We start from the raw sequence: 24978 nt of genomic DNA, 5'->3' as shown, positions 1-24978 counted from the left end.
GTCATCGCTCCGAGAGCGAATATTAGAAAGGCGTTTAATTCGCCAAAATTCACCCATTTAGAGTTCGGAAATCGGTTAAAAAAATATATGGTCTTTTTTCTGCAACATCAAGGTATATATTGACGCTTACATAGGTCTGGTGATAATGTTCCCCTTTAAGGACCTACTGTAGAAAAACTTGTCAAAGATCATCTATTCGACAGGGCTCTGGTGTTTTTAGAAATCTGTGACCAAAATGTGAGTCAATCCAAGTTGCCAGTCGAACAGCCTGCTACACTAGTATTAGGATTATTTCCCGCACAGGTCGTCCTGTTAAGTTAAAGTGCCAATGATTGTCACAATGATTGTGGCGAAATTATTGATCACCCCTTGGGAGGTGAGGGGAGCAGTGAATCATTTTTGGTTATTCAACCCTCAAGTCCAACCCTTGATGCTGAGTGCCAAGCAGGGAGGTATTGGGTCCCATCTTTTACAGTCTTTGGTATGACTCGGCCGGGGTTTGAACTCACGACCTACGACTCTAACCACTAGGCCACTGAGTAGGTGGTTCATGGTCCCAGATCACGTGGGTTGAGGGACAGAGTCCAACCTGGACTGATGGTAAGTCCAGCAGCCACAAGTTGGCAAACATCTTACCGTCACTGATGTAACACTGGCGGACATGAAGTTTACTGACAAAACGGGGGCAAAGTTTTAGTTTGCTGAAGCTTATCGCAGCCTACTCTGATCAGCAGCCACGTTGAGAGACAAGATGCGAGAGTTCATGTGTGGCATGACATTTTAACACCAGCACAGGGAAAAATAAAACAGGCATTCTGCACACACAGCAAGAGTCCAGACAACAGGACACTTGTTTCAAAAACTGCACAAGAGTTGTCATTGGAAAAAAGGGCTTTTGGCTCATGAGATCATGAGCAAGTTGAAGCTGCCGCCGTGGTGACGTAGACATTTTTTTTCTAGATGGGCGGATGGTGCATCGCCCTTTGATGTGTGCTGAACTCTGATCTTCTGTTTGTTATAAAGCACAGCAGGAGAGAAACGTGACCGTGGTTCAGCTCCGTGCTAAAATGAGACCCTCAACAACAGCCACGCTTGCTGCGTCCCTGCTTTGCGCCGCGATGGCACTGACTGCAGTTGACGGTGAGCCCGTTGAGCAATTTCTCTTCTTTCTGCATTTGAATGCTATGAATGACGTGTTGTACCAAGCACAGAGTAGATACAGTCGTGGTCAGAAGTGTACATACACTTGTAAAGAACATCATGTCATGGCTGTCTTGAGTTTCCAATCATTTCTACAACTCTTATTTTTTTGTGATAGAGTGATTGGAGCACATACTTGTTGGCAGAGGTGGGTAGAGTAGCCAGAAATTGTACTCAAGTAAGAGTACTGTTACTTTAGAGATTTATTACTCAAGTAAAAGTAAGGAGTAGTCACCCAAATATTTACTTGAGTAAAAGTAAAAAGTATGTTGTAAAAAAACTACTCAAGTACTGAGTAACTGATGAGTAACATACACACACATCATATATATATATATATATATATATATATATATATATATATATATATATATATATATATATACACACACACATATATATACATATATATATATATATATATATATATATATATATACATAGATATATACAGTATATAATTTATATTTATTTTTTTTGCCGTTTTTGTTTACATGTTAATAGTGTTTTAATGAATATACATGCATGTTTAACATATAGATTCCTTTCTTTCATGAAGACAAGAATATAAGTTGGTGTATTACCTGATTCTGATGACTTGCATTGATTGTAATCAGACAGTAGTGATGATAACGTCCAGGTTTTCAAATGGAGGAGAAAAAAAGTTCCTCCTTTCTGTCTAATACCACATGAAAGTGGTTGGTTTTTGGCATCTTATATGTCCAGCTTCCATATTCGTTTTTATACACTTTACAAGAAATACATTGGCGGCAAACTCCGTAGCTTGCTAGCTTGTTTGCGCAGGCTTTCGGAGACTCTTATTTTGAAAGCGCAGGCGCGATGGAGCGGCACTTTTATTGTGAAGACAGGAACTGTGCAGTCAGTCTTTAGGCTTACGGTTGAAATAAAAAATGGTCTTTTTTCCTTCACACTTTTGATTGATTGATTGGAACTTGTATTAGTAGATTGCACAGTAAAGTACATATTCCGTACAATTGACCACTAAATGGTAACACCCCAATAAGTTTTTCAACTTGTTTAAGTCAGGTCATGTGACCCCTGGCTCTGTTTGATTGGTCCAACGTCACCAGTGACTGCATCTGATTGGTGGAACGGAGTGAACGTCACCAGTGACTGTATTTGTTGAAACGCAGGCACTATGAAGGTCTGTCTGACAGACCAAAACAAACAAAGCGTGCATTAACAGATCGATAAAAATTAGTAGCGAGTAGCGAGCTGAATGTAGATAAAAGTAGCGGAGTAAAAGTAGCGTTTCTTCTCTATAAATATACTCAAGTAAAAGTAAAAGTATGTTGCATTAAAACTACTCTTAGAAGTACAATTTATCCCAAAAGTTACTCAAGTAGATGTAACGGAGTAAATGTAGCGCGTTACTACCCACCTCTGCTTGTTGGTCACAAAAAACATTCATGAAGTTTGCTTCTTTTATGAATTTATTATGGGTCTACTGAAAATGTGCTGGGTCAAAAGTATACATACAGCAATGTTAATATTTGCTTACATGTCCCTTGGTAAGTTTCACTGCAATAAGGCGCTTTTGGTAGCCATCCACAAGCTTCTGCTTGAATGTTTGACCACTCCTCTTGACAACTGGTGTAGTTCAGCTAAATTTGTGGGTTTTCTGACATGGACTTGTTTCTTCAGCATTGTCCACACGTTTAAGTCAGGACTTTGGGAAGGCCATTCTAAAACCTTCATTCTAGCCTGATTTAGCCATTCCTTTACCACTTTTGACGTGTGTTTGGGGTCATTGTCCTGTTGGAACACCCAACTGCGCCCAAGACCCAACCTCCTGTCAAGACTGGGACTGTGGCGTGGTTTGTTCTCCCAAGGTGCAAAAGATTTTGGACCAGATGTGGCGTGAAGGGGAGTACATGATTTATTTTAACACTATAACTACAAAAAAAGAAGCAAACAAAAGGTGCGCACAAGGGCGGAAGTACAAAACTTGACTATAAACACAAAACTTGCACAACGGCAGAAACTATGAACAATGAAACAAAACTTGCAAACTATGGCATGAATAAAGAAAACTTACTAAGACGAGAAAACGGCATGAAAAAGCGCAGCAAGGGTCATAAGGGTGTGTGGAGAGTGTGTCAGGGGTATGAATGCGGATGTCGCCAGAAAGACAAACTGAAAACAATGAACTTAAATACTACAGACATGATTAGTGAAAACAGGTGCGTGACTCAAAACGTGAAACAGGTGCGTGACGTGACAGGTGGAAACTATTGGTTGCTATGGTGACAAAACAAACAAAAGTGCGCAAAAAGTCCAAAAACAAAACCGAACATGACTAAAACAAAACATGATCACACAAACATGACACCTCCAGGCTGATGATTTTAGGTTGGCCTGAATAATTTGGAGGTAGTCCTCCTTTTTCATTGTTCCATTTACTCTCTGTAAAGCACCACTTCCATTGGCAGCAAAACAGGCCCAGAGCATAATACTACCACCACCATGCTTGACGGTAGGGGTGGTGTTCCTGGGATTAAAGGCCTCACCTTTTCTTCTCCAAACATTGCTGGGTATTGTGGCCAATTCTGAACCCAAACACGCGTTAAAACTGGTAAAAGAATGGCTAAATCAGGCTAGAATGAAGGTTTTAGAATGGCCTTCCCAAAGTCCTGATTCGAATGTGTGGACAATGCTGAAGAAACACATCCATGTCAGAAAACCCACAAATTTAGCTGAACTGCACCAATTTTGTCAAGAGGAGTGATCAAAAAATTCAAGCAGAAGCTTGTGGATGGCTACCAAAAGCGCCTTATTGCAGTGAAACTTGCCAAGGGACATGTAAGCAAATATTAACATTGCTGTATGTATACTTTTGACCCAGCACATTTTCAGTAGACCCATAATAAATTCATAAAATAACCAAACTTTATTGAATGTTTTTTGTGACCAACAAGTATGTGCTCCAATCACTCTATCACAAAAAAATAAGAGTTGTGGAAATGATTGGAAACTCAAGACAGCCATGACATGATGTTCTTTACAAGTGTATGTACACTTTTGACCACGACTGTATCTCACCCGCCCTGCGATGAGGTGGCGACTTGTCCAGGGTGTATACCGCCTTCCGCCCGATTGTAGCTGAGATAGGCTCCAGCGCCCCCCGCGACCCCAAAGGGAATAAGCGGTAGAAAATGGATGGATGGATGTACCTCACCCTACGTCAGTCCCTAAAACGTCATCCTGTTCCTCAGGACAAATCCTGGCCAACAGTTCTTGCCCTGGCAATTGGACCGACTCGGGGAACCGTTGTTTCCGCTTACTTCCCAATACCATGATTTGGTCTACAGCTCAGGTAATTAGGAGGATTTTTTTTTTTTTTTTAAGTGTACTTGCTGACTTTGTCAACTGGCATCTCGTTGTCGTCTTTCAGAAACATTGTCAGCAAATGGGGGCCAACCTTGCATCAGTACACAACCAAAGCGACGTAGACTTGATCCAGCGCTTGGCAGGAACCCAGAACCCTGTGTGGATCGGAGGCTCATCTTGCCAACAGGTCAAATCTTCAACATCTGGATGTTATGTCCATCAAAGTATGATACGATCCTATGGATTTGCTTTTTCTCTTTGTTATTTCTCCTGCTGTGTAGACAAATGTGTGGCTCTGGTGTGACGGAACAAAAATGGACTTTAGGAACTGGTGCCCAGGTCACCCAAAAGAAGACATCGCAGAGGAGTGCTGTCTGTATATTTCTGCTAAAGGTGACTCACATACAAATGAATACCACAAGTATCATGTCTTAAAATAGGGGTGTCAAACTCATTTTCATTGAGGGCCACATCGCAGTTATGGGTGCCCTCAGAGGGCCGCTTTTAACAATGAGTAATATATGAATATACATGTATATATATGATACATTAACAATATATTTTTTTACATAAGCTGCAAAAAAAATAAATACAATTTTACTTTTAAAAACTGGCAGCTCACTCACCAGAATTTTACAGTAAAAGCAGTGGGTCTTTTACAGTATATAAAAACATAAATAAATGGATTGGAATGGAAAAACAATACCACTGTTTTTAGCGGTAAAATTCAAGCAAAAAACTTACCGTAAAATCTTGTTTTAATGTATTTTTTGTTTGTTTTTTAATGTTTTGCTATGTTACTGTGTATGGGAAAAAACAGTACCAAAGTTGATTTTAAGGTAAAAAAAACTCAGTCGGCAAAATGTCACCATAAAATCTATTATAGTCTACAATTTGATTGATCATTTGTTTTGAAACCATAAGTCAATCAGATATTTAAGTACAGTATTTATCTTTATTTTAGTAAAAAAAAAAAAAATTTGGAATACATGCTGATATAACATTTAGATTTTGATAATATTGAATTTTAAAAAGATATGCACTTGCATGTCGTACATGATCATTTACCGTTAATATCTGCTTACTTTCTTTTAACATGTTTTAACTACACTTCTGTTAAAATGTAATAATCACTTATTCTTCTGTTGTTTGATACTTTACATTAGTTTTGGATGAGACCACACATTTAGGTACCAAGCCGATACCAAGTGGTTACAGGATCATACAGGGGTGTCACTAGCTTTTAAGGACAGGGGGGGGCTTAGCCCCCAGGAGATGCACAGGATGCGAGCGAACGTAGCGCACGAGCACAAAACTTCACAGACGGCTAAATAAGAAAGACTTAGAGTCCGTCTGCTGATCTGAAAAAGAGCCAAAGCTGTCAAAGAGCTGAGGGACCATCTTCAAAGTGCAATGCTGAAACAAATAATGCAAAAAATAAAATGTAACTTCCAAGGCTTGAGATTAACGTAGTCTCGTTTTCCCGGGGACGGTAAAAAAAAATGCACGGGACGAAAAGAAATGCTCCCCGGGACGATGGCTTTTAACCATTTTTTTTTTCTTTTTCTGTATTTATTCATTTTATATTAAATGTCTTGGTTTTTCCTCCCTCTGAAAATCCTATGAAATGTTTAACAAGCCATTCTATAATAATACAACAGCTATTAATGTAACAATACATCCATCCATCCATCCATCTTCTTCCGCTTATCTGAGGTCGGGTCGCGGGGGCAGCAGCCTAAGCAGGGAAGCCCAGACTTCCCTCTCCCCAGCCACTTCGTCACTTACTTACTTCGTTTTGTAACAATACAATCAAACATATATTTAATGATGTTTTTTTTCATTATTTTAACAATATATTACTTTATATAGATTCTACAAGAAACACAAAACTTAAAAACTAAATTATTTACAATTGCAAACACAAGGTTTCGTGCAGCTTCACTCATTGTAAAGGAAGACGGAAGTCCACGCAGGAGAAAAATGACTACAAAGATGGTGTCTGGGTTTTTATATATATATATATATATATGTATATGTCTTAATAAGGTTATCCGAAAAATAGTGCTCGATACCGTAGTAGAGCGCAATATATGTATGTGTGGGAAAAAAAAATCACAGGACTACTTCATCTCTACAGGCCTGTTTCATGAGGGGGTTCCCTCAATCATCAGGAGATTTTAATGGGAGCATTCACATACCATGGTTTATATAGGGCACAGAGTGGGTGGGTACAGGCTGGTGTAGGGGCGTGGTGATTGGCTCATGTGTTACCTAGGAGGTGTTTCCGTCTGTGGCGGCATGCTGATACAATTTCGCTGCGCTTGTTGAGGGATGACAGGTCTGGACGGTAAATAATAAACAGTTTCTCTTTCAAGCATAGGTTGCATCTTTTACTACCACTATTGTAAGGTGTGCTGGATGCAAGAATTTGCCATGTTATTGAATATTCAACATTATTGTGATTGATTGAATTATTTATTTCAAACCTGCACAGTACAACACACACCTTTTTTTTTTTTTTTTAAACATTTTGGCAGAGACATTTATGCAAGGCTTGAAAAGGGGTTGGATGAAGCAAATGCTTATAATATCCCAACCCCTCTCACTCATTCCACATTTAACATAAACAATATAATACAAGAACAATACTATACAAACAAAAACAAGAAAAGCTCCTGTACACTAACAATACAATAGTACCACTGTTACTATAAAACAAGACAAGACGAGACAAAACACACACACACACACACACACACACACACACACACACACACAGGCCCAAACACTCTCTGACCATACACCTCTCTCCCATCGCTCTGTGCTGAGGGCATCACTCTCTTTCCTCCTCGTACTTCTTCAGTACTTCTTTTTTAAACAGTCTTTTAAATGTAATCATGTTAGAACAGGTTTTTAACTCGTCCCCTAAGTTGTTCCACAGACTGACTCCACGCACTGAAATGCACATTGATTTTAAAGTTGTTCTAAATTTAGGAAAATATAATTTGTTGTTTCCTCGTTGACTGTAACTATGGTGAGCATCTCTATCCTGGAATAGGTTTTGTATATTGGATGGTAGAGAGTTTTGGGATGCCCTAAACATAATTTGAGCAGTTTTAAAATTGATCACATCGTGCAGTTTAAGTTGCTTTAACTCCATGAATAGTGGATTTGAATGATGTCTGTAGTGAACATTGGACACAATCCTAATGGCCTTTTTCTGCAGAGTGACTAAAGGCTGTAGATGAGATTTATAACAATTTCCCCAGACTTCAACACAATAGTTTAGATATGACATAATAAATGAATGATACAATAAAAGCAGAGCATTGGTGTTCAATAAATGACATGATCTCCTCATCATTCCAACACATTTAGCAACTTTTGTCCTCAGGTAATTTATATGAGGCTTCCATGATATATTTTCATCTATTACTACTCCTAAGAATGAATTTTGTTGAACATATTCTATTGGTGTATCATCGATAACAATCCTGATGGGTATTTCACTTTTGCGATTGCTAAAGAGCATGATTTTGGTCTTCTTTAAATTGAGAGACAATTTGTTGGTATTAAACCAAGTTTTTAACTTGATCATCTCCTCAGTTACAGAGGCCAGAAGTTGCTTAACGTCGTCACCTGCACATGTAATGGTTGTGTTGTCTTCATGTGGTCACCTGCACATGTAATGGTTGTGTCGTCAGCAAAGAGGATGAACTTCAGCAGTGTTGATACTTTACATATTTCATTGATATACATTATAAATAGTGTGGGTCCCAGTATCGACCCCTGGGGGACTCCACAGGTTATGTTCATGAGTGTAGATTGATGTTGGTCGATCTGAACAATCTGCTGTCTCTCATTCAAGTAGCTCTTCAGCCATTTCCCTGCCACTCCCCTTATGCCATAGTTTTCCAGTTTGTTTACCAAAATCTGGTGATCAATGGTATCGAAAGCCTTTTGCAGGTCAATAAAAATTCCTAAAACAAATTTGTTTTTCTCGATACCATTAGTAATGTTCTCTATTAGATCACTTAAAGCTAATGAAGTTGACCTATTTTGTCGGAACCCATATTGACAATCAGATAATAATGTGTGTTTTTCAATGAAGCCACGAAGTCTATTATCAAATAATTTTTCCAAAATTTTTGACAACTGTGGCAGAAGGAGACGGGCCGGTAATTTGTGAAGTGGTGTTTGTCTCCAGATTTGAAGATGGGGATGACTTTTGAGAGTTTCATTTGTGAAGGAAATTGTCCAAGTTGAAAAGATAAATTGCAGATGTATGTGAATGGTTTGATGATTTCTTCCGCTACATTCCGGACCGTCCTCATGTCGAGGTCATAAATGTCACGTGATGTTTTGTTCTTGCTTTTATGAATAATCTCTAAAACTTCCTTTTCGACAGTCGGAGTAAGGAACATCGAGTAAGGATTTTTTCCAATAAGTTCCATAGGCTGTTCATCATTAATTGGGATTTTTTATTGCCAGCTCAGGCCCAACTTTAACAAAAAACATATTGAAGCCGTCAGCAATCATCTTCTTGTCACTTATGATTTGGTCGTTCTCAACAAAAAACTCTGGATAACAAGGACTGTTTGAACCATGCCCAATAATTGTATTTAATACCTTCCAAATTCCCTTTATATCACTTTTCTTTTGGATTAATAGTTTGGTGGTGTATTCTTTTCTGCTTGCTCTTAATATGCTGGTTAATTTATTTTTATATGTTTTGTACTTTTGTTCTGTTTCTATGGTTTGATGCCTAAAAAAAGTCCTATATAAATATTTTTTCTTTTTGCAAGCGTTCGCAAGCCCTTTAGTTATCCATGGAGTTTTTGTGGAGTTAGTTATAGTGCATTTTTTGATGGGGCAGTGTGTATCATAAAGTGAGAAAAAAATGTCATGAAATAAATTATAAGCTGCATTTATATCTGACGTTTGAAAAACAGAATCCCAGTTGTGTTTTGCTAAATCATTCTTTAGTGCTGTTAATGATCTTTCTGTTGTGTCTCTACGATAATATGCACTATTTACAGGTTTGGATGTTTTGCAGTTAATATTGTACACCATGAACACGGGTAAATGATCACTGACGTCACTCACTAACAAGCCTCCAGTTACAGTCTGATCTACAATGTTACAAAATATGTTGTCAATAAGTGTGGTGCTGTGTGTTGTGATTCTAGTGGGTCGTGTGATCAGTGGGAATAAGCCCATGGAGAACATGGTGTCAATACATTTTGCTGTGTGTTTGTGTTTATTAGGATTCAAAAGGTTGATATTAAAGTCACCACATACTATATATTTTTTGTTTCTCTTAAATAATTTTTCCATCCATTCATTAAATATTTTTAAGTCGGATCCTGGTGTTCTATAAATGCAGCTTACAATAATGTGTTTCCTATTTGAAAATGATAATTCTACAGTGACGCATTCGAAGAGTTCCTCAACAGTTAAACACATATCAGTTACAATACTACAGCTGATATTTTTGTCCACATACAGAGCCACACCTCCTCCTCTCTTATTTTTACGGTTGGTGCAAAACATTTCATACCCATTGAATTCAAACTCATTACTTGTATTCTCATTCATCCATGTCTCTGAAATACCTATAATATTAAATGGAGATTTGAACTGATTCAAATAGTCCTGGATATCATCAAAATGAGAGTATAGACTCCTGCTATTAAAATGTACTAGAGATATGTTTTTATCTTGCATAAATGTTTTATCAAATGTGACGTCAGTATAATATAAACAATCATTGTTGGTGTTTTGAGGAGCATTTCTATCTGGATCCATTTCGCTCATAAATCTTTGTGATTTGTAGTTGATGTGGTCTGAGAAACTGATCGATTCCAAATTGTGGGAGTTTATCAAATCTTCATTCTCCTCTATTTCAGAGGAGAATTCACTATCAGAACTATCCATATAGTGTTATTTCAGAAACATGAAAGGAAGAAGAGGGTGTGTGATCATGGTCAGATAAATCATTCCTCTGTTCATGAAACATGAACAAGAGAAGAGGGCATATGGTCAAAGACTGTGGGCCACAGACACACAACACTAACATGCACACAACTGGACCATTCAAGCAAACACATAAACAATCTCTCATCCACACACACACAAACATACACTCGTACACTGCAGGCAATAAAATAAACATGGAAAACAAAAAAACTAAACAAAACAAAAAGCTCCCCCCAAGAGCTACTAAATATCCAATTGCAAAAGTAAAAAACTAAAGAAGTAATATTAACAAAAATATGCACACACATACACATACACATATATACATATATATACACATGCATATCATACATGCATGAGGTGTGGAAAGTATCACATATTTAATATGGAACAACTTCAAAATGCAAAATAGTTTCCTAAATAATTCCCATTCATCACACCATATGCATAGTTAGGTTCGGATATCAAATAGAAACAAATAAAAATAAAACTCTTATGTATCTTCTGTGTACAAAATAATATTGTGGTTTAGTGAAAAACAGAAAAAAGAAAAAAACAGTCACGTGGCAACATGACGCGTCAACAACCCAGGAAGTAAACAGATCCATGCCTGTCTCCTGCTCAGAAGCACTGCGATGAAAAAGTCTTATTGAAGAAAAATCTAACAAAAATAGTCTTACCAAGTGTCGTATGTCCATGTCTCTGTGTGAGTACCCCCAAGTTCAGTGGAGTTTACGAGGCTGCGGAGATGAACTTTTCAGCCTCTGCTGGATTGTCAAAAAAGTGTTGTTGGGAGCCTTTGGAGAGTTTGATAGTTGCTGGATAAATGAGAAAGGCTTCAAAACCAGCTTTTCGAGCGCTGTACATAGTGGAGTAGCAGGGTCGTCTCAGCTTGGCCGTCACGTCACTGTAGTCCGGGGCAAAGCGAACGGAGTTACCGGAGAGCTGAAGAGGAACTTTCCTAGCCTCCTTCAGGATGCGGTCCCTATCCGTGTACCTCAGACACTTAACAATCATCGCCCTGGGACGGGGAGATTGTCGCGGGGGGCCGATGCGATGGGCCCGCATGAGCTCCGGAGGATTTGCAGCCAAGGCAGGGAACCACTTGGGGATGTTGGAGGCCAGGTAAGACAGCGCGTTATTTCCTTCTTCGCCTTCTTTGATGTTGATGATTCTAATGTTATCCCTCCTGCTTCTGTCCTCGAGATCTATCATTTTTTTCTCAATCTTCGTGAGCATGCTGGTGAAATTGAGCATAGCGTCCTTATTGCTCTGGACACGTGTTTCAATAGAAGACACTTCATTGCGGACAGATTCTATATCGGCAGCGTGCTTAGATAAAGTATCTTGAATTGTACCAAGTTGATCCTCCAATCGCTGGAATCGCTTTTGGGATCTATCCTCAGCCTCATTGAAAAATTTCCTGAGTAAAGTCTCAAGATAGGCCTCAGTGACGACAGGTGTTTGAGACGAGGACGATCCCGACTCCATTGTTGCCCTTTTCATTAAACTTTTGTAACGGGGGTTCAACAAATAAGGAAAGCGTTGTTCGTAAATGAAAAAATTATGGCAGAAATCCAAGTAGCTTAGAGTTTTTTAGAGCATGCACAGGGGAGCTTCAGTTTTTGACGTGCTCTACTCCGCCATCATTGTCTTTAAGGTCCCAAATGTGTTTGCTGAGTTCTGTGGTATTCCGCAGGTTTTGGTTCCTGAAAGAAGCCTTGTGATTGTTCCATCTGGTTTTAAACTCCCCCTCGGTTAATCCTACATATGTGTCGGATGTGTTAATGTCCTTGCGTGTTACCTTAGATTGGTAAACAACTGATGTTTGTAAGCACCCCCCGTTGAGAGGGCAATCAGGTTTCTTGCGGCAGTTGCAGTCTTTGTTGGTTTTGGGGTCGCTCTGTCCGGGGGCCGACGGCTCATTTGCAATTGTTTTGTTGTGGTTTGAGATAATTTGTCGTATATTGTTCATACAGCTGTAGCTCAATTTAATGTTGTTCTTGTTGAATACTTTTCTTAGGGTGTTGCCTTTGGGAAAGTGTTTGTCAATCAGAGTGAGGAATTTGTGGCCAATGTTAGTTGAGACGTTTTTGCTGTATGGGGGGTTGTACCAGATGATGTTGTTTCGTTTTCTGTTCTTTTTTGGTTGGTTTCCTGGCGTGGGTTCATAGGTGAGGGTGAAATTGTATCCGCTTTCATCAAGGGCTTTTTGGTACGGGGGGGTTGCTTGGTCAAATTCAGCTTTGCTAGATGACAGCATCGATAGCCTTTTATTAATTCCGGTAGGTATTCTTTTCGTGGTGGTGGGTGGGTGGTTGCTGTCATGGTGCACGTATTGGAGTGTTGTGTTGGATTTCGTGAATGGTTGGTAGCTGTTATTTCTCAGGTTGAAAGTGACGTCGAGAAAGTTGACGGTTTGCTTGTTGGCTTCAATCGTGATCCGTAGGCCGTTCTCTTTGAAAATTTGGCATATGCGCTTCTTGGTATTCTCGCTGCTCCTTGGCGAGGCGCGACACACTGCCAGTCCGTCATCATGGTAAATACCAAGGTTCAGGTTGAGGCTAGCGAGCTGGGAGAGGAGGAAACTCCCAACGAGTTCACACGTTTCTGCTCCGTCAAAACTTCCCATAGTGACGTCAAATGTTGCATTGTTCTTTTTTTGCCATGGTGTACTGTTGTGGATGAGAATGGAGTTTTTTGCGTGGATGATGATGTTTCTTTCGTTGCCTGTGATTGAGTCGTAGTCTGAGGCGAAGTCTAGTGCTTGAGTCAGTAGGTATTGCGTGATGGAAGGGTAAAATTCTTCGATATCGAAGGAGATAAAGTTGTGCTGTTGTTTGTCTTGGATGTTGTTGAACCATTTGATTACTGCTGCTGTATTTCTCCATTGGTTGAGTGGTGTTTTGTCCTTGATTTTTGTGTTGACTCTGTCCAGGATTATTTTGCTGATTTTTCCTATTTCAGATTTAGTTGGGTTTATTAGTCGGCATGTTGGGTTATTTGCGAAGTTGGGTTTGTGGTCCTTCAATGTGATGAAGGCTTCCTTGTTGGCTGTGGCGTCCACCCTGTCCTCAATGTCCAGTTCAGCCGCGATCCTTTTATTTTCCAGGTGGATGTTCTGTAAGGTGTTGGGTTGTGCTTTTTTGTATGATTTGGTGATGCTTCTGTCCAGTAAGGTGTTATGTTCTGGTATGTCCATTCTGTAGAAGTTTGTGGTTTTATCGGCAGCTATGATGAGGTTGTTTACTTTCTTGATGCGCTCCTTGTCATTTTTCAGCTTGGTGAGGAGTGGGTTGCGGACTGGCTTGAATTTGACTGATTGTATCATTTTGAGCGTGTCGTTCTCAAAATCCTTTAGTTCCTCAACTGTGGGTGGGTTCTTGGTAGATTTGAATCCGTAAGTTTTCTTTTGCGTTCCTTTTGTTTCAGGGTGGAGGAAAAAATGTGCTTTCCACCGCATCCTTCTTAAGAAGTGTTCCGTCTTTTCTATGAGCCTTAGCCTGTAGTCATTCTGCGCGGGCATGGGAATGTTCTTCGTGGAGTAGTCGATGTTGAATTTTTCCATTTCTGATCGTCGTACAGTGCTCAACAAATGTCAATTTGGAGCGGAGTATATGTCTTAATAAGGTTATCCAAAAAATAGTGCTCGATACCGTAGTAGAGCGCAATATATGTATGTGTGGGAAAAAAAATCACAAGACTACTTCATCTCTACAGGCCTGTTTCATGAGGGGGTTCCCTCAATCATCAGGAGATTTTAATGGGAGCATTCACATACCATGGTTTATATAGGGCACAGAGTGGGTGGGTACAGGCTGGCGTAGGGGCGTGGTGATTGGCTCATGTGTTACCTAGGAGGTGTTTCCGTCTGTGGCGGCATGCTGATACAATTTCGCTGCGCTTGAGGGATGACAGGTCTGGACGGTATATAATAAACAGTTTCTCTTTCAAGCATAGGTTGCATCTTTTACTACCACTATTGTAAGGTGTGCTGGATGCCGCTGGAGCAGAAACGTGTGAACTCGTTGGGAGTTTCCTCCTCTCCCAGCTCGCTAGCCTCAACCTGAACCTTGGTATTTACCGTGATGACGGACTGGCAGTGTGTCGCACCTCGCCAAGGAGCAGCGAGAATACCAAGAAGCGCATATGCCAAATTTTCAAAGAGAACGGCCTACGGATCACGATTGAAGCCAACAAGCAAACCGTCAACTTTCTCGACGTCACTTTCAACCTGAGAAATAACAGCTACCAACCATTCACGAAATCCAACACAACACTCCAATACGTGCACCATGACAGCAACCACCCACCCACCACCACGAAAAGAATACCTACCGGAATTAATAAAAGGCTATCGATGCTGTCATCTAGCAAAGCTGAATTTGACCAAGCAACCCCCCCGTACCAAAAAGCCCTTGATGAAAGCGGATACAATTTCACCCTCACCTATGAACCCACGCCAGGAAACCAACCAAAAAAGAACAGAAAACGAAACATCATCTGGTACAAGCCCCCATACAGCAAAAACGTCTCAACTAACATTGGCCACAAATTCCTCACTCTGATTGACAAACACTTTCCCAAAGGCAACACCCTAAGAAAAGTATTCAACAAGAACAACATTAAATTGAGCTACAGCTGTATGAACAATATACGACAAATTATCTCAAACCACAACAAAACAATTGCAAATGAGCCGTCGGCCCCCGGACAGAGCGACCCCAAAACCAACAAAGACTGCAACTGCCGCAAGAAACCTGATTGCCCTCTCAACGGGGGGAGCTTACAAACATCAGTTGTTTACCAAACTAAGGTAACATGCAAGGACATTAACACATCCGACACATATGTAGGATTAACCGAGGGGGAGTTTAAAACCAGATGGAACAATCACAAGGCTTCTTTCAGGAACCAAAACCTGCGGAATACCACAGAACTCAGCAAACACATTTGGGACCTCAAAGACAATAATGTTGAATATTCAGTAACATGGCAAATTCTTGCATCCAGCACACCTTACAATAGTGGTAGTAAAAGATGCAACCTATGCTTGAAAGGGAAACTGTTTATTATTTACCGTCCAGACCTGTCATCCCTCAACAAGCGCAGCGAAATTGTATCAGCATGCCGCCACAGACGGAAACACCTCCTAGGTAACACATGAGCCAATCACCACGCCCCTACGCCAGCCTGTACCCACCCACTCTGTGCCCTATATAAACCATGGTATGTGAATGCTCCCATTAAAATCTCCTGATGATTGAGGGAACCCCCTCATGAAACAGGCCTGTAGAGATGAAGTAGTCTTGTGATTTTTTATATATGTATTTATACATACATACATATATATACATATATATGTATACATACATACATATATATATATACATACATATATATATATATACATATATACATACATACATATATATATATACATACATATATATATACATACATATATATATATACATACATACATATATATATATGTATATATACATACATATACACATACATACATATATATATATACATACATATATATACATACATATATATATATATACATACATATATATATGTATATATACATACATATATATATGTATATATACAAACACATATATATATGTATATATACAAACACATATATATATGTATATATACATACACATATATATATACATACACATATACATATATATACATACATATATATATATATATACACATGTATATATACATACATATATATATATATATATGTATATATATATATATATGTATATTAGAGATGCGCGGATAGGCAATTATTTCATCCGCAACCGCATCAGAAAGTCGTCAACCATCCGCCATCCACCCGATCTAACATTTAATCAGAACCGCACCCGCCCGCTGTTATATATCTAATATGGACGATGCAAGGCATTAGTGAGGTTATAAAGCTTTTGCCTGTTAAAGAAAGGAGACTGATCCAATGCAGCACAGACATTCGCGTGCCACGCTGTCACGGCCCAGACGCACACCAGTGCGCAATCATATGGGAGCCGCGCTGAGCGCACCTCCAAGCGCATCTCGCTGCCGGCGACGGCCGGGTATGGGCCCGACGCTCCAGCGCCATCCATTTGCTTACCTGCTGCGCGTGACGCCGGCCGCGGCGAAGGCGGACGAGGCGGGGTGTCGGTGTGGTGGGCGCGGTGGTGACCCTGGACGTGCGTCAGGCCCTTCTCGCAGATCGCCTCAGCTACGGCTCCCGGTGGGGCCCTCTCGGGGGAAGGGACCTCGGTCCCGGACCCTGGCGAGGCGTTCCTTCTCCGCTCCGTAAAAGTGTCCATCTCTTTTTTTTTTCTTCTTCTGTTGTGGCATATGCAGCAGGTGCCTGCTCGTTTTTCGTATATGGGTAACAACATTTAACTATGTATATATATTTCCGAATTGGTTTAACTGCCACCCGCCTGAATCTATTTAAAATCTAATTTGTTTTTATTTCAACCGCCCGACCCGACCCGCGGATAAAATCTAATTTTTTTTTTAATTTCAACCGCCCGATCCGCGGATAATCCGCGGTTGTGTCCGCAAACCGCGCATCTCTAATGTATGTATATATATATATATATACATACAGTATATATATATATATATGTCCTTACGTAACATCACCAGAATGATTGACAATTAGGAGGACCAATAGTCAACATGATCCACCCAGAAATAAATAAAACTAATGGCTTATCGATAAGCCATTTAAATTTTTTTTTTTTTAATATTTATTTATATGTATCATTATTCTCCTACTCACCTTTCCAGTAGAGGCCTCTCCCTTCTCACTTTCTGTGCTCCTCTGCCCTGACTCCTACAGGTCAATAGGGGTTGTGGAGTGATTATTATTATTATCTACTGATCATAGTCATACGTGAATGAGCTCAGCTCCTGTTCTCCTCCATGTGTAAAGTGAGAAACACAGCTGATGCTCCAGAAGGAAGTCACCCCAAAGATAGCAAATGGTAAAAAAGAGTGCACATTTAACTTTATAAATAACCAGGACCTTCATGATGCATTTCAGGCTAACTGGCTAACTAAGTAGCAGCATTGTTATAGAGCGGGGAATGTAACTTTTGCCTGCAAAACAACAAGGGTATGTCGTGCACAGAGGTTGTCTATGCTCGACAGGTTTTTTTTTGTCAAACACAGACCTGGTGTAAAGTGGCGCTAATACATTTTACTACAAGCAGTGATGAATACTTACTTTCTTGAAAAAGTTTCTTATGTCCATTTTGCATCCGTTCACGTTCTTGTTCTGCAGGCTGTGTGCTTCAAAGCTAGCCTGCACACCTGCAGGACCGCAAGCAAGGTCGCAGAGAAAATGTGGACTGGATTTTGAGTGATGTGGGCATTTTCTATATGAACAAGTGGAATGGATTGGATACCGACGCACTAAAGGGGCTCTCTACCTTATGCTATGAAGTGAGGGGAAACTGAGTGAATAAGGACAGGTTATATGATTATTTATTTAAACTCATATTCGGGCCACTTTATAATGAATACGTCGGCATGTATTTGTAAAAAAAAGAAAAGAAAAAAATAGAAAAAATATAACACCAAATTATTTAGGGGGGCTTAAGAATATTTTAGGCCTAACAACGCCAATGGGTTCATACATTGGTCTTATTCAAAGTCCTCATGTGTCCAGGGACATATTTCCTGACTTTATAAACATAATATGAATTTTTTAAAAAGGAAAAAAGATTTTGTGACGATAAAAAATATCGATGCAATCATAGTGGTATGGACTAGATACGCTATTGTACTTGGTATCATTAAAGTGGATGTCCATCACCCTTGACGGACAGTGTAAATGTAAAAAGTGGGTAAAGGACACAATCGTGCACAAACAACTTGTTAGCATTAAAGCCACAGACACAAAATGGCGGGTGGCCTCTTTCTAACATAACCTTTAAACTGTTTAAAAACGCAGCATTAGAGCTAGATTGGGCCACACTTGTAATATAAAACCTCACTAAAATACCGTATTTTCCGGACCATTATAAGGCGCACTGCCGATGAATGGTCTATTTTTTTTTTAATACCTTTTTTCATATACAAGGCGCACCAGATAATATGGCGCATTAAAGGAGTCATTTTATTATTATTTTCTAAATGTAAAAGACTTCCTTGTGGTCTACATAACGTGATGGTGGTTCTTTGGTCAAAATGTTGAAAGATTATGTTTTACAGATCATCTTCAAGCCGCTTCCGGATGCGCCGTTTTGTGGGCGGTTTTATTTACGTGGCTCACCTTCGACAGCGTCTTCTCCCCGTCATCTTTGTTGTAGCGGTGTAGCGTGCAAGGACGGGTGTGGAAGAAGTGTCAAAAGATGGCGCTAACTGTTTTAATGACATTCAGACTTTACTAAAATCAATAACGGAGCAGCATCTCCTCATCCGGAAACAACGCCGGCAATGTGTCCCGTGAAAAAACGTCCGACCGGAACTCTCTAATAACTAAAGTTCCTTGGGTGAATAACATAAACTCACTACACCGGTATGTTTTAGCGCTTTCATGCCGAGTTTACTGACAGATATAAGTAAGAACTTTACACTACTTTATATTAGAAATGGCAACAGGATGAATGTCCCATAACGAGAAGATAGAGAAAAAGAAGAAGCTTATCGACTACGGTGTCGACACGGACTACAAAGGTGGACGCGTGCAATTTTTCAGGATTCATGCAGATCCCAAATATACATCAGCAGGTACCAGAAGGTGAGAATAGTTGCTTTTGCATAATATTGCGAAACAAAATACCAGATAATAAGTTTTACCTTATACACACACACCATAATAATACTCCTATGTTAAAGCACATCAAACGGTGCAACCTACACGTATCTCTTATGTTTGACTGCCATCTACTGGTCACACTTATCATTACACCATGTACCAAATAAAATAGCTTTGAGGTGGGTAAGCTCAACCAAATATACTCTTCACATTAGGCGCACCGGGTTATAAGGCGCTCTGTCGAGTTTTGAGAAGAAAAAAAAAGGATTTTAAAAGTGCCTTATAGTCCGGAAAATACTGTAGTACAATATCAGACCTTTAACACCTTGCATTAATATTAATCTACAAAAACCTTTGATTATTTTTGTGTGTTTGCAGATGGAAATTGCTGGGAAGAGAAGGCATGCAACAACTTCCTCCCCTCCGCCTGTGTCATGAAGCATACTTAACTGCAGAAGTGCCGTTGATTGCAGAAAGAATTGAAATTCAGACATTTGTGAATACATCAAACTTGTCAACAAGACGCGTCTTTGTCCTTCATGGCTGCAGATTCGGACTTTGAGTCTGAATGTTATGAAACCAACTTATTGGTTTCATAACGGATATCGCTGCGATACAGCTCAGGTCGATACCGCCACAAAATATTGTTTAAAGAATACTTGGTACATCATGTGTATCATTAAGTCCGCGCTAAATAAACCACAAACACACACACGTGTGGCATATCTCTATTTTACAATATTTCCATTTACAAGGTGAGTGTTGGATATTTCACTTTCCTGATGAGGTGTATTGACATGATTAGGGATTCTTTAAAAAAAGTCGGGATAAAGAAGAATCAATTATCTTATTTTTTTCCCTTGCCCCTCCCGCTCCCCTTGCCAGAATGCTCTCTCTCTCCCGCCTTTGCCTCCTTGGTGCTTTTGGTCTTCTTCTGCTGTGTGGGGAAAAACACAATTAAAAGCAGGAAGTAGACTTTCAAAAATGTTTCACTTCGTCCGGCATATTATTAGGCCGCAAATTAAAAGGCACAAATCATTTACGTAATCGCTGATCAATACTGGCTTGATATCGAATCGATCCAAAAATTTGGCAGTATTGCCGGACGTGCTGTACAATAAATATAGTAGTATTTGTGCGATCATTTCACGCTCTGTGCCAGGGGTGTTCAAAGTGCGGCCCAGGGGCCACTTGTAGCCCGTAACATGTCGGAAAAACATAACACTGTAAACATTTTAAAAAATAACAGCAAAAAGTTGTTATATGAGAAAGAACATCTGAAATTAAAAACACATTTTTTAGGACATTTTGGTATTTTGTAAAAACAAAATGCTACAGACAGATATGCATCAATACTTGGTGTCAGTATGGATGTATACCAAGTACCAGTATTTTTTAGTACCAGTTCCTAATTAGGTCAATCCGTGACTAGTTGGCAGATCCGTCAGCGATCCTGTTCTGTTTCCATGTAATGTTTGTCTGATCTTGATTGGGATTGTGCTAAAATTTATTTTTTTTAATTTCTGATTCTGATTCATATAATCAGACTTTTTGTACAACAATTTCAGCTTCTTTCTCATGATACATTTTTGCTCTTTTTTCAAACATTTATTGTTTTTTCCAACAATAAATCAGTTTTTAGCATTTAAAAAAATCAAAATGGACCCCATATACTTGGACTTTTAATACTAAAAGTTCAGCTTCTTTCTCATTATATGATACATTTTTGCTCTTTTTTTAATTACATTTGTATTGCTTTTTCCAACAATACGTCTGTTTTTAGCATTTAAAAAAATCAAAAAGACCCCCATATACTTGGATTTTTTGTACTAAAATTTCAGCTTCTTTCTCATTATGATACATTTTTGCTCTTTTTTTTCTTAAACATTTTTATTGTTGTTTTTTCCAACAATATGTCTGTTTTTAGCATTTAAAAAGATAAAAATGGCCCCCATATACTTAAGACTTTTTGTAATAAAATTTCAGTTACTTTCTCATATTACATATTTTTGCTCAATTTTTCTAATATTTTTATTGTTGTTTTTTTCCAACAATACGTCTGTTTTTAGTATTTAAAAAAAAAACAAAAATCAAAAGGGATCCCATATACTTAGACTTTTTGTAATAACATTTCAGTTATTTTCTCATATTACATATTTTTGCTCCATTTTTCAAACATTTGTACTGTTTTTTTGTTTTTACTTTTCATTATGCGGCCCTTGCTCTGTATGATCAATAATTCAGCCTTTGAAAACTTACTTTGATCATTGCGTCCGCATTGAGGCCGCCCCCCTCGTCTTCAGACACAGGTGTGTCCTTTTCAGCGTCCTCTACGTCAAACTCCTCCACGCCTCCGCCGCGCCGGCCTTTCTTCACCACTTGCAAGGAGTATGGCGTCAGGTGCACCTCTTTGTTGTAAGCCCGAGTAAAGGCTGCCTTCACCTGGAAGGAGGCGGGGCACAACGATCACGATCTCTCTGAAGGAAGGATGACCCCCACAACTAACCTTGGAGTCCAGTTTGGAGTAAGGGTCAGGCTGCCCCCCCCACACGCTGATCTCCATCATGCTGTCCACATCCTCCTTGATGAGCTGGTAATCGTCCAGCAGCCGCACCACCTCCCTGGCGCCCTCTGCTGCCAGCTTCTGGAGTGGGCTGAGCAGGTTCTGGCGCAGGTAGTAAAGGTAGTCCAGGTTGACTGCCTGCCTGCTGCTCAGCGTCCTGCACCGCACCACAACACACCCCTATTTATTTTCTGTACCGCTAGTGGCGGGTAAGCTGTACGAGCTCATTGTAAACAAACATGGTGTCCATAGGTGTTATTTGCAGCAAACATTCCGCAAAGAGGAAGAAAAAAAAGCTACCCCAAAGCCGGCAACAAAATAGGTGTGCTCAAACTGCATTTAAATAAAAGTATTATGTGTCATTTGTATTGTTTTTAACAAGTACGGATTTATCTATCGGCTAGAAGAAAAAAACTTAATTCTAGCCTGATTTAGCCATTCCTTTACCACTTTTGACGTGTGTTTGGGGTCATTGTCCTGTTGGAAGACCCAACTGCGCCCAAGACCCAACCTCCGGGCTGATGATTTTAGGTTGTCCTGAAGAATTTGGAGGTAATCCTCCTTTTTCATTGTCCCATTTACTCTCTGTAAAGCACCAGTTCCATTGGCAGCAAAACAGGCCCAGAGCATAATACTACCACCACCATGCTTGATGGTAGGTGTGGTGATCCTGGGATTAAAGGCCTCACCTTTTCAGATGAAACAAAAATGTTGCTGTTTGGCCACAATACCCAGCAATATGTTTGGAGGAGAAAAGGTGAGGCTTTTAATAAGTTAAGTTAAAGTACCAATGATTGTCACACAGGAACACCATTCCTACCATCAAGCATGGTAGAAAAGTAGTATAATACTCTTGGCCTGTTTTGTTGCCAATGGAACCGGTGCTTTACGGAGAGTAAATGGGACAATGAAAAAGAAGGATTACCTCCAAATTCTGCAGGACAACCTAAAATCATCAGCCCGGAGGTTGGGTCTTGGGCGCAGTTGGGTGTTCCAACAGGACAATGACCCCAAACATACGTCAAAAGTGGTAATGGAATGGCTAAATCAGGCTAGAATTAAAGTTTTGGAATGGCCTTCCCAAAGTCCTGACTTAAACATGTGGACATTGCTGAAGAAACAAGTCCATGTCAGAAAAACAACAAATTTAGCTGAACTGCACCAATTCTTTCAAGAAGGATGGTCAAAAATTCAAGCAGAAGCTTGTGGATGGCTACCAAAAGCGCCTTATTGCAGTGAAACTTGCCAAGGGACATGTAAGCAAATATTAACATTGCTGTATGTATACTTTTGACCCAGCACATTTGCTCACATTTTCAGTAGAGCCATAATAAATTCATAAAAGAACCAAACTTCATGAATGTTTTTTGTGACCAACAAGTATGTGCTCCAATCACTCTATCACAAAAAAATAAGAGTTGTAGAAATGATTGGAAACTCAAGACAGCCATGACATGATGTTCTTTACAAGTGTATGTAAACTTTTGACCACGACTGTATATTGCAGCCTCACACAAACATGATATACTAGAATTTGCAATTCCGGTAGGAATTACGTGCGAATGACCGATGTGCGCGAGTGGAAGTGAAATGCTTAAATCTCCAGGGCGAGTGGAAGTGTGTGGATGTTGGAACGGTTCGATTCGGTTGAGAAATGTGGGATATGAAGAGGTTTGTATGTTGTACATTCATTTTCAATGAAGAGAAGTACCTGGAAATTCCGGGAAAAAACAGGAATTTGGGGAAATGGAAAACATGTTTTGCCTTTGATATAATGGAAGAGTACTGTGTGTGTGGATGGTTGAAAGGTCCGAATCGGGTAAAAATGATGCGGAATAATTATTCATTCATTCATTTGTATTGGAAATTCCGGGAAAACTGGGAATTTAAAAAAATATCGACACTAGCACAATTGTCCTAGATCAGGGGTCGCCAACCCGTCGATCACAATCGACTAGTAGATCTTTGGGACTCTGTATCAGTCGATCGCGAGAATATTAGAAAAAACAATCATTTATTCAAATGAAATCTGTGACACGCCCAGGGAAACACTTCCATACAGCAGATTCGCCAACAGGCACGCATTTTAACCCCTAAACACGCCTCGCCTCTCTCTCTACAGCCTCAAATCCCGTGGCAAAGTTTGGTGACCACTGTCCTAGATGATATGAATGGGTTAGTGTTGGAATTTTTCAAATCGGTTGAGACATGTTGACGTAGTAACAGTTTGAATTGAGAATTGGTATTTCGGAATTCCTGGAATTACGGGAAAACTGGGAATTTGTACGGGGGGAAAAAAAACAATTTTTGTTGTCCCAACTAAGAGGAATGTTTTGATGGCGCAATGGTTGGAATTGGTTGAAAAATGTGGACTTTGAAAACTTTCCAGCTAGAGGTGAAAATAGGGCTTTGGAAAATCAGGCATTCTGGGAATTCCTGGACATTTTTGAACTTGGAAAATGGTAGTTTGATATTCCAGGATGTGTGGACGGTATTGAAAGTAGAATGGTTCGAATCGGGTGTGAATTGTGGAAATCTTTTGTTTCAAGCGACCGCCTCCAAATTCACATTGTTTATCAGGGCGGGGCGGCGCGGCCACGGTTGAGTGTGTCGGGGATGTATGAGCAGTATTGGACACATTATTTTCCCCAAACAAAAGTTTATTCTCCTCACAATGACAACATTTCACTTGCTGTCAGAATAATTGTATCTAAATTATCACAAAACTTTGTGTTTCAATGAGTTCCCGGCAAGCAGACAAAAGCTGTCATTGATCTTACCAGTCAAAAGGCTTGTAAAACTCCACTGTGTAGGATGGGAAGCGACATAAAGGTGTCGGTTTCTTTGATGTATTGTAATCCACAGGAAGATTTTGTCTTGACCCGAGATCTACAAAGCGGAGAGGAAGCAGGACCTGACCCCCCTCCAGGCATCTTTTCTTTGGACTGTTCCGTAACCAAAGGCAACGGCTGTTTACGACCCCCCTTCCTTTAGAAACAGCTGTTGCCAGGTAATCAGGGAAAGTCCAAATAAAAGAGGAGGCGTACAATCTTTCGTCAGAGCGTGGTGGGAGACTGTACAAAGAGTACAGCCC

The 24978-nt window shown here is 39.8% G+C and overlaps 2 protein-coding genes across 5 annotated transcripts in view; one reads left to right on the top strand and one right to left on the bottom strand.

The window, feature by feature from the left end:
- The first annotated feature begins 768 nt into the window (after positions 1-768).
- On the top strand, positions 769-19842 carry LOC133617312 (type-2 ice-structuring protein-like). Of its 2 annotated transcripts, none has more exons than XM_061977254.2 (6): positions 769-936; positions 1029-1140; positions 4437-4537; positions 4616-4738; positions 4833-4944; positions 19700-19842. In XM_061977254.2, the coding sequence occupies exons 2-6, from the start codon at positions 1068-1070 to the stop codon at positions 19768-19770; spliced, it is 480 nt and encodes a 159-aa protein (XP_061833238.1). In that variant the 5' UTR covers positions 769-936; positions 1029-1067; the 3' UTR covers positions 19771-19842. The 2 variants fall into 2 exon arrangements, with proteins under 2 accessions (XP_061833238.1, XP_061833239.1); XM_061977255.2 differs by having other exon boundaries at positions 771-936; positions 1024-1140.
- Positions 19843-19968: 126 nt separating this feature from the next.
- Positions 19969-24978, bottom strand: part of rfc1 (replication factor C (activator 1) 1) — a 56694-nt gene continuing 51684 nt past the window's right edge. For 2 of the 3 annotated variants that reach the window (XM_061977247.2, XM_061977249.2), the window contains exons 21-23: positions 21828-22041; positions 21581-21763; positions 19969-20258 (exon numbers count right to left, since the gene is read on the bottom strand). In XM_061977247.2, coding sequence (XP_061833231.2) covers positions 20169-20258; positions 21581-21763; positions 21828-22041 — 487 coding nt within the window. In that variant the 3' untranslated portion in view covers positions 19969-20168. The remainder of the gene's footprint in view (positions 20259-21580; positions 21764-21827; positions 22042-24978) is intronic. The other variant, XM_061977248.2, reaches the window with a different exon arrangement.

The sequence above is a fragment of the Nerophis lumbriciformis genome, linkage group LG16, assembly GCF_033978685.3.
Source record: "Nerophis lumbriciformis linkage group LG16, RoL_Nlum_v2.1, whole genome shotgun sequence".
Classification (NCBI taxonomy): Eukaryota; Metazoa; Chordata; class Actinopteri; order Syngnathiformes; family Syngnathidae; genus Nerophis; species Nerophis lumbriciformis.
This window is presented reverse-complemented; position numbering and strand designations above follow the sequence as displayed.

What these genes read in the sequence shown, in the direction of transcription:
- LOC133617312 (XM_061977254.2), top strand. Translation starts at nt 1,068, where the DNA reads ATGAGACCCTCAACAACAGCCACGCTTGCTGCGTCCCTGCTTTGCGCC. An exon ending in TGATTTGGTCTACAGCTCAG is followed by an intron (nt 4,538 to 4,615) that starts GTAATTAGGAGG and finishes GTCGTCTTTCAG; the next exon opens with AAACATTGTCAGCAAATGGG. An exon ending in TCTGTATATTTCTGCTAAAG is followed by an intron (nt 4,945 to 19,699) that starts GTGACTCACATA and finishes GTGTGTTTGCAG; the next exon opens with ATGGAAATTGCTGGGAAGAG.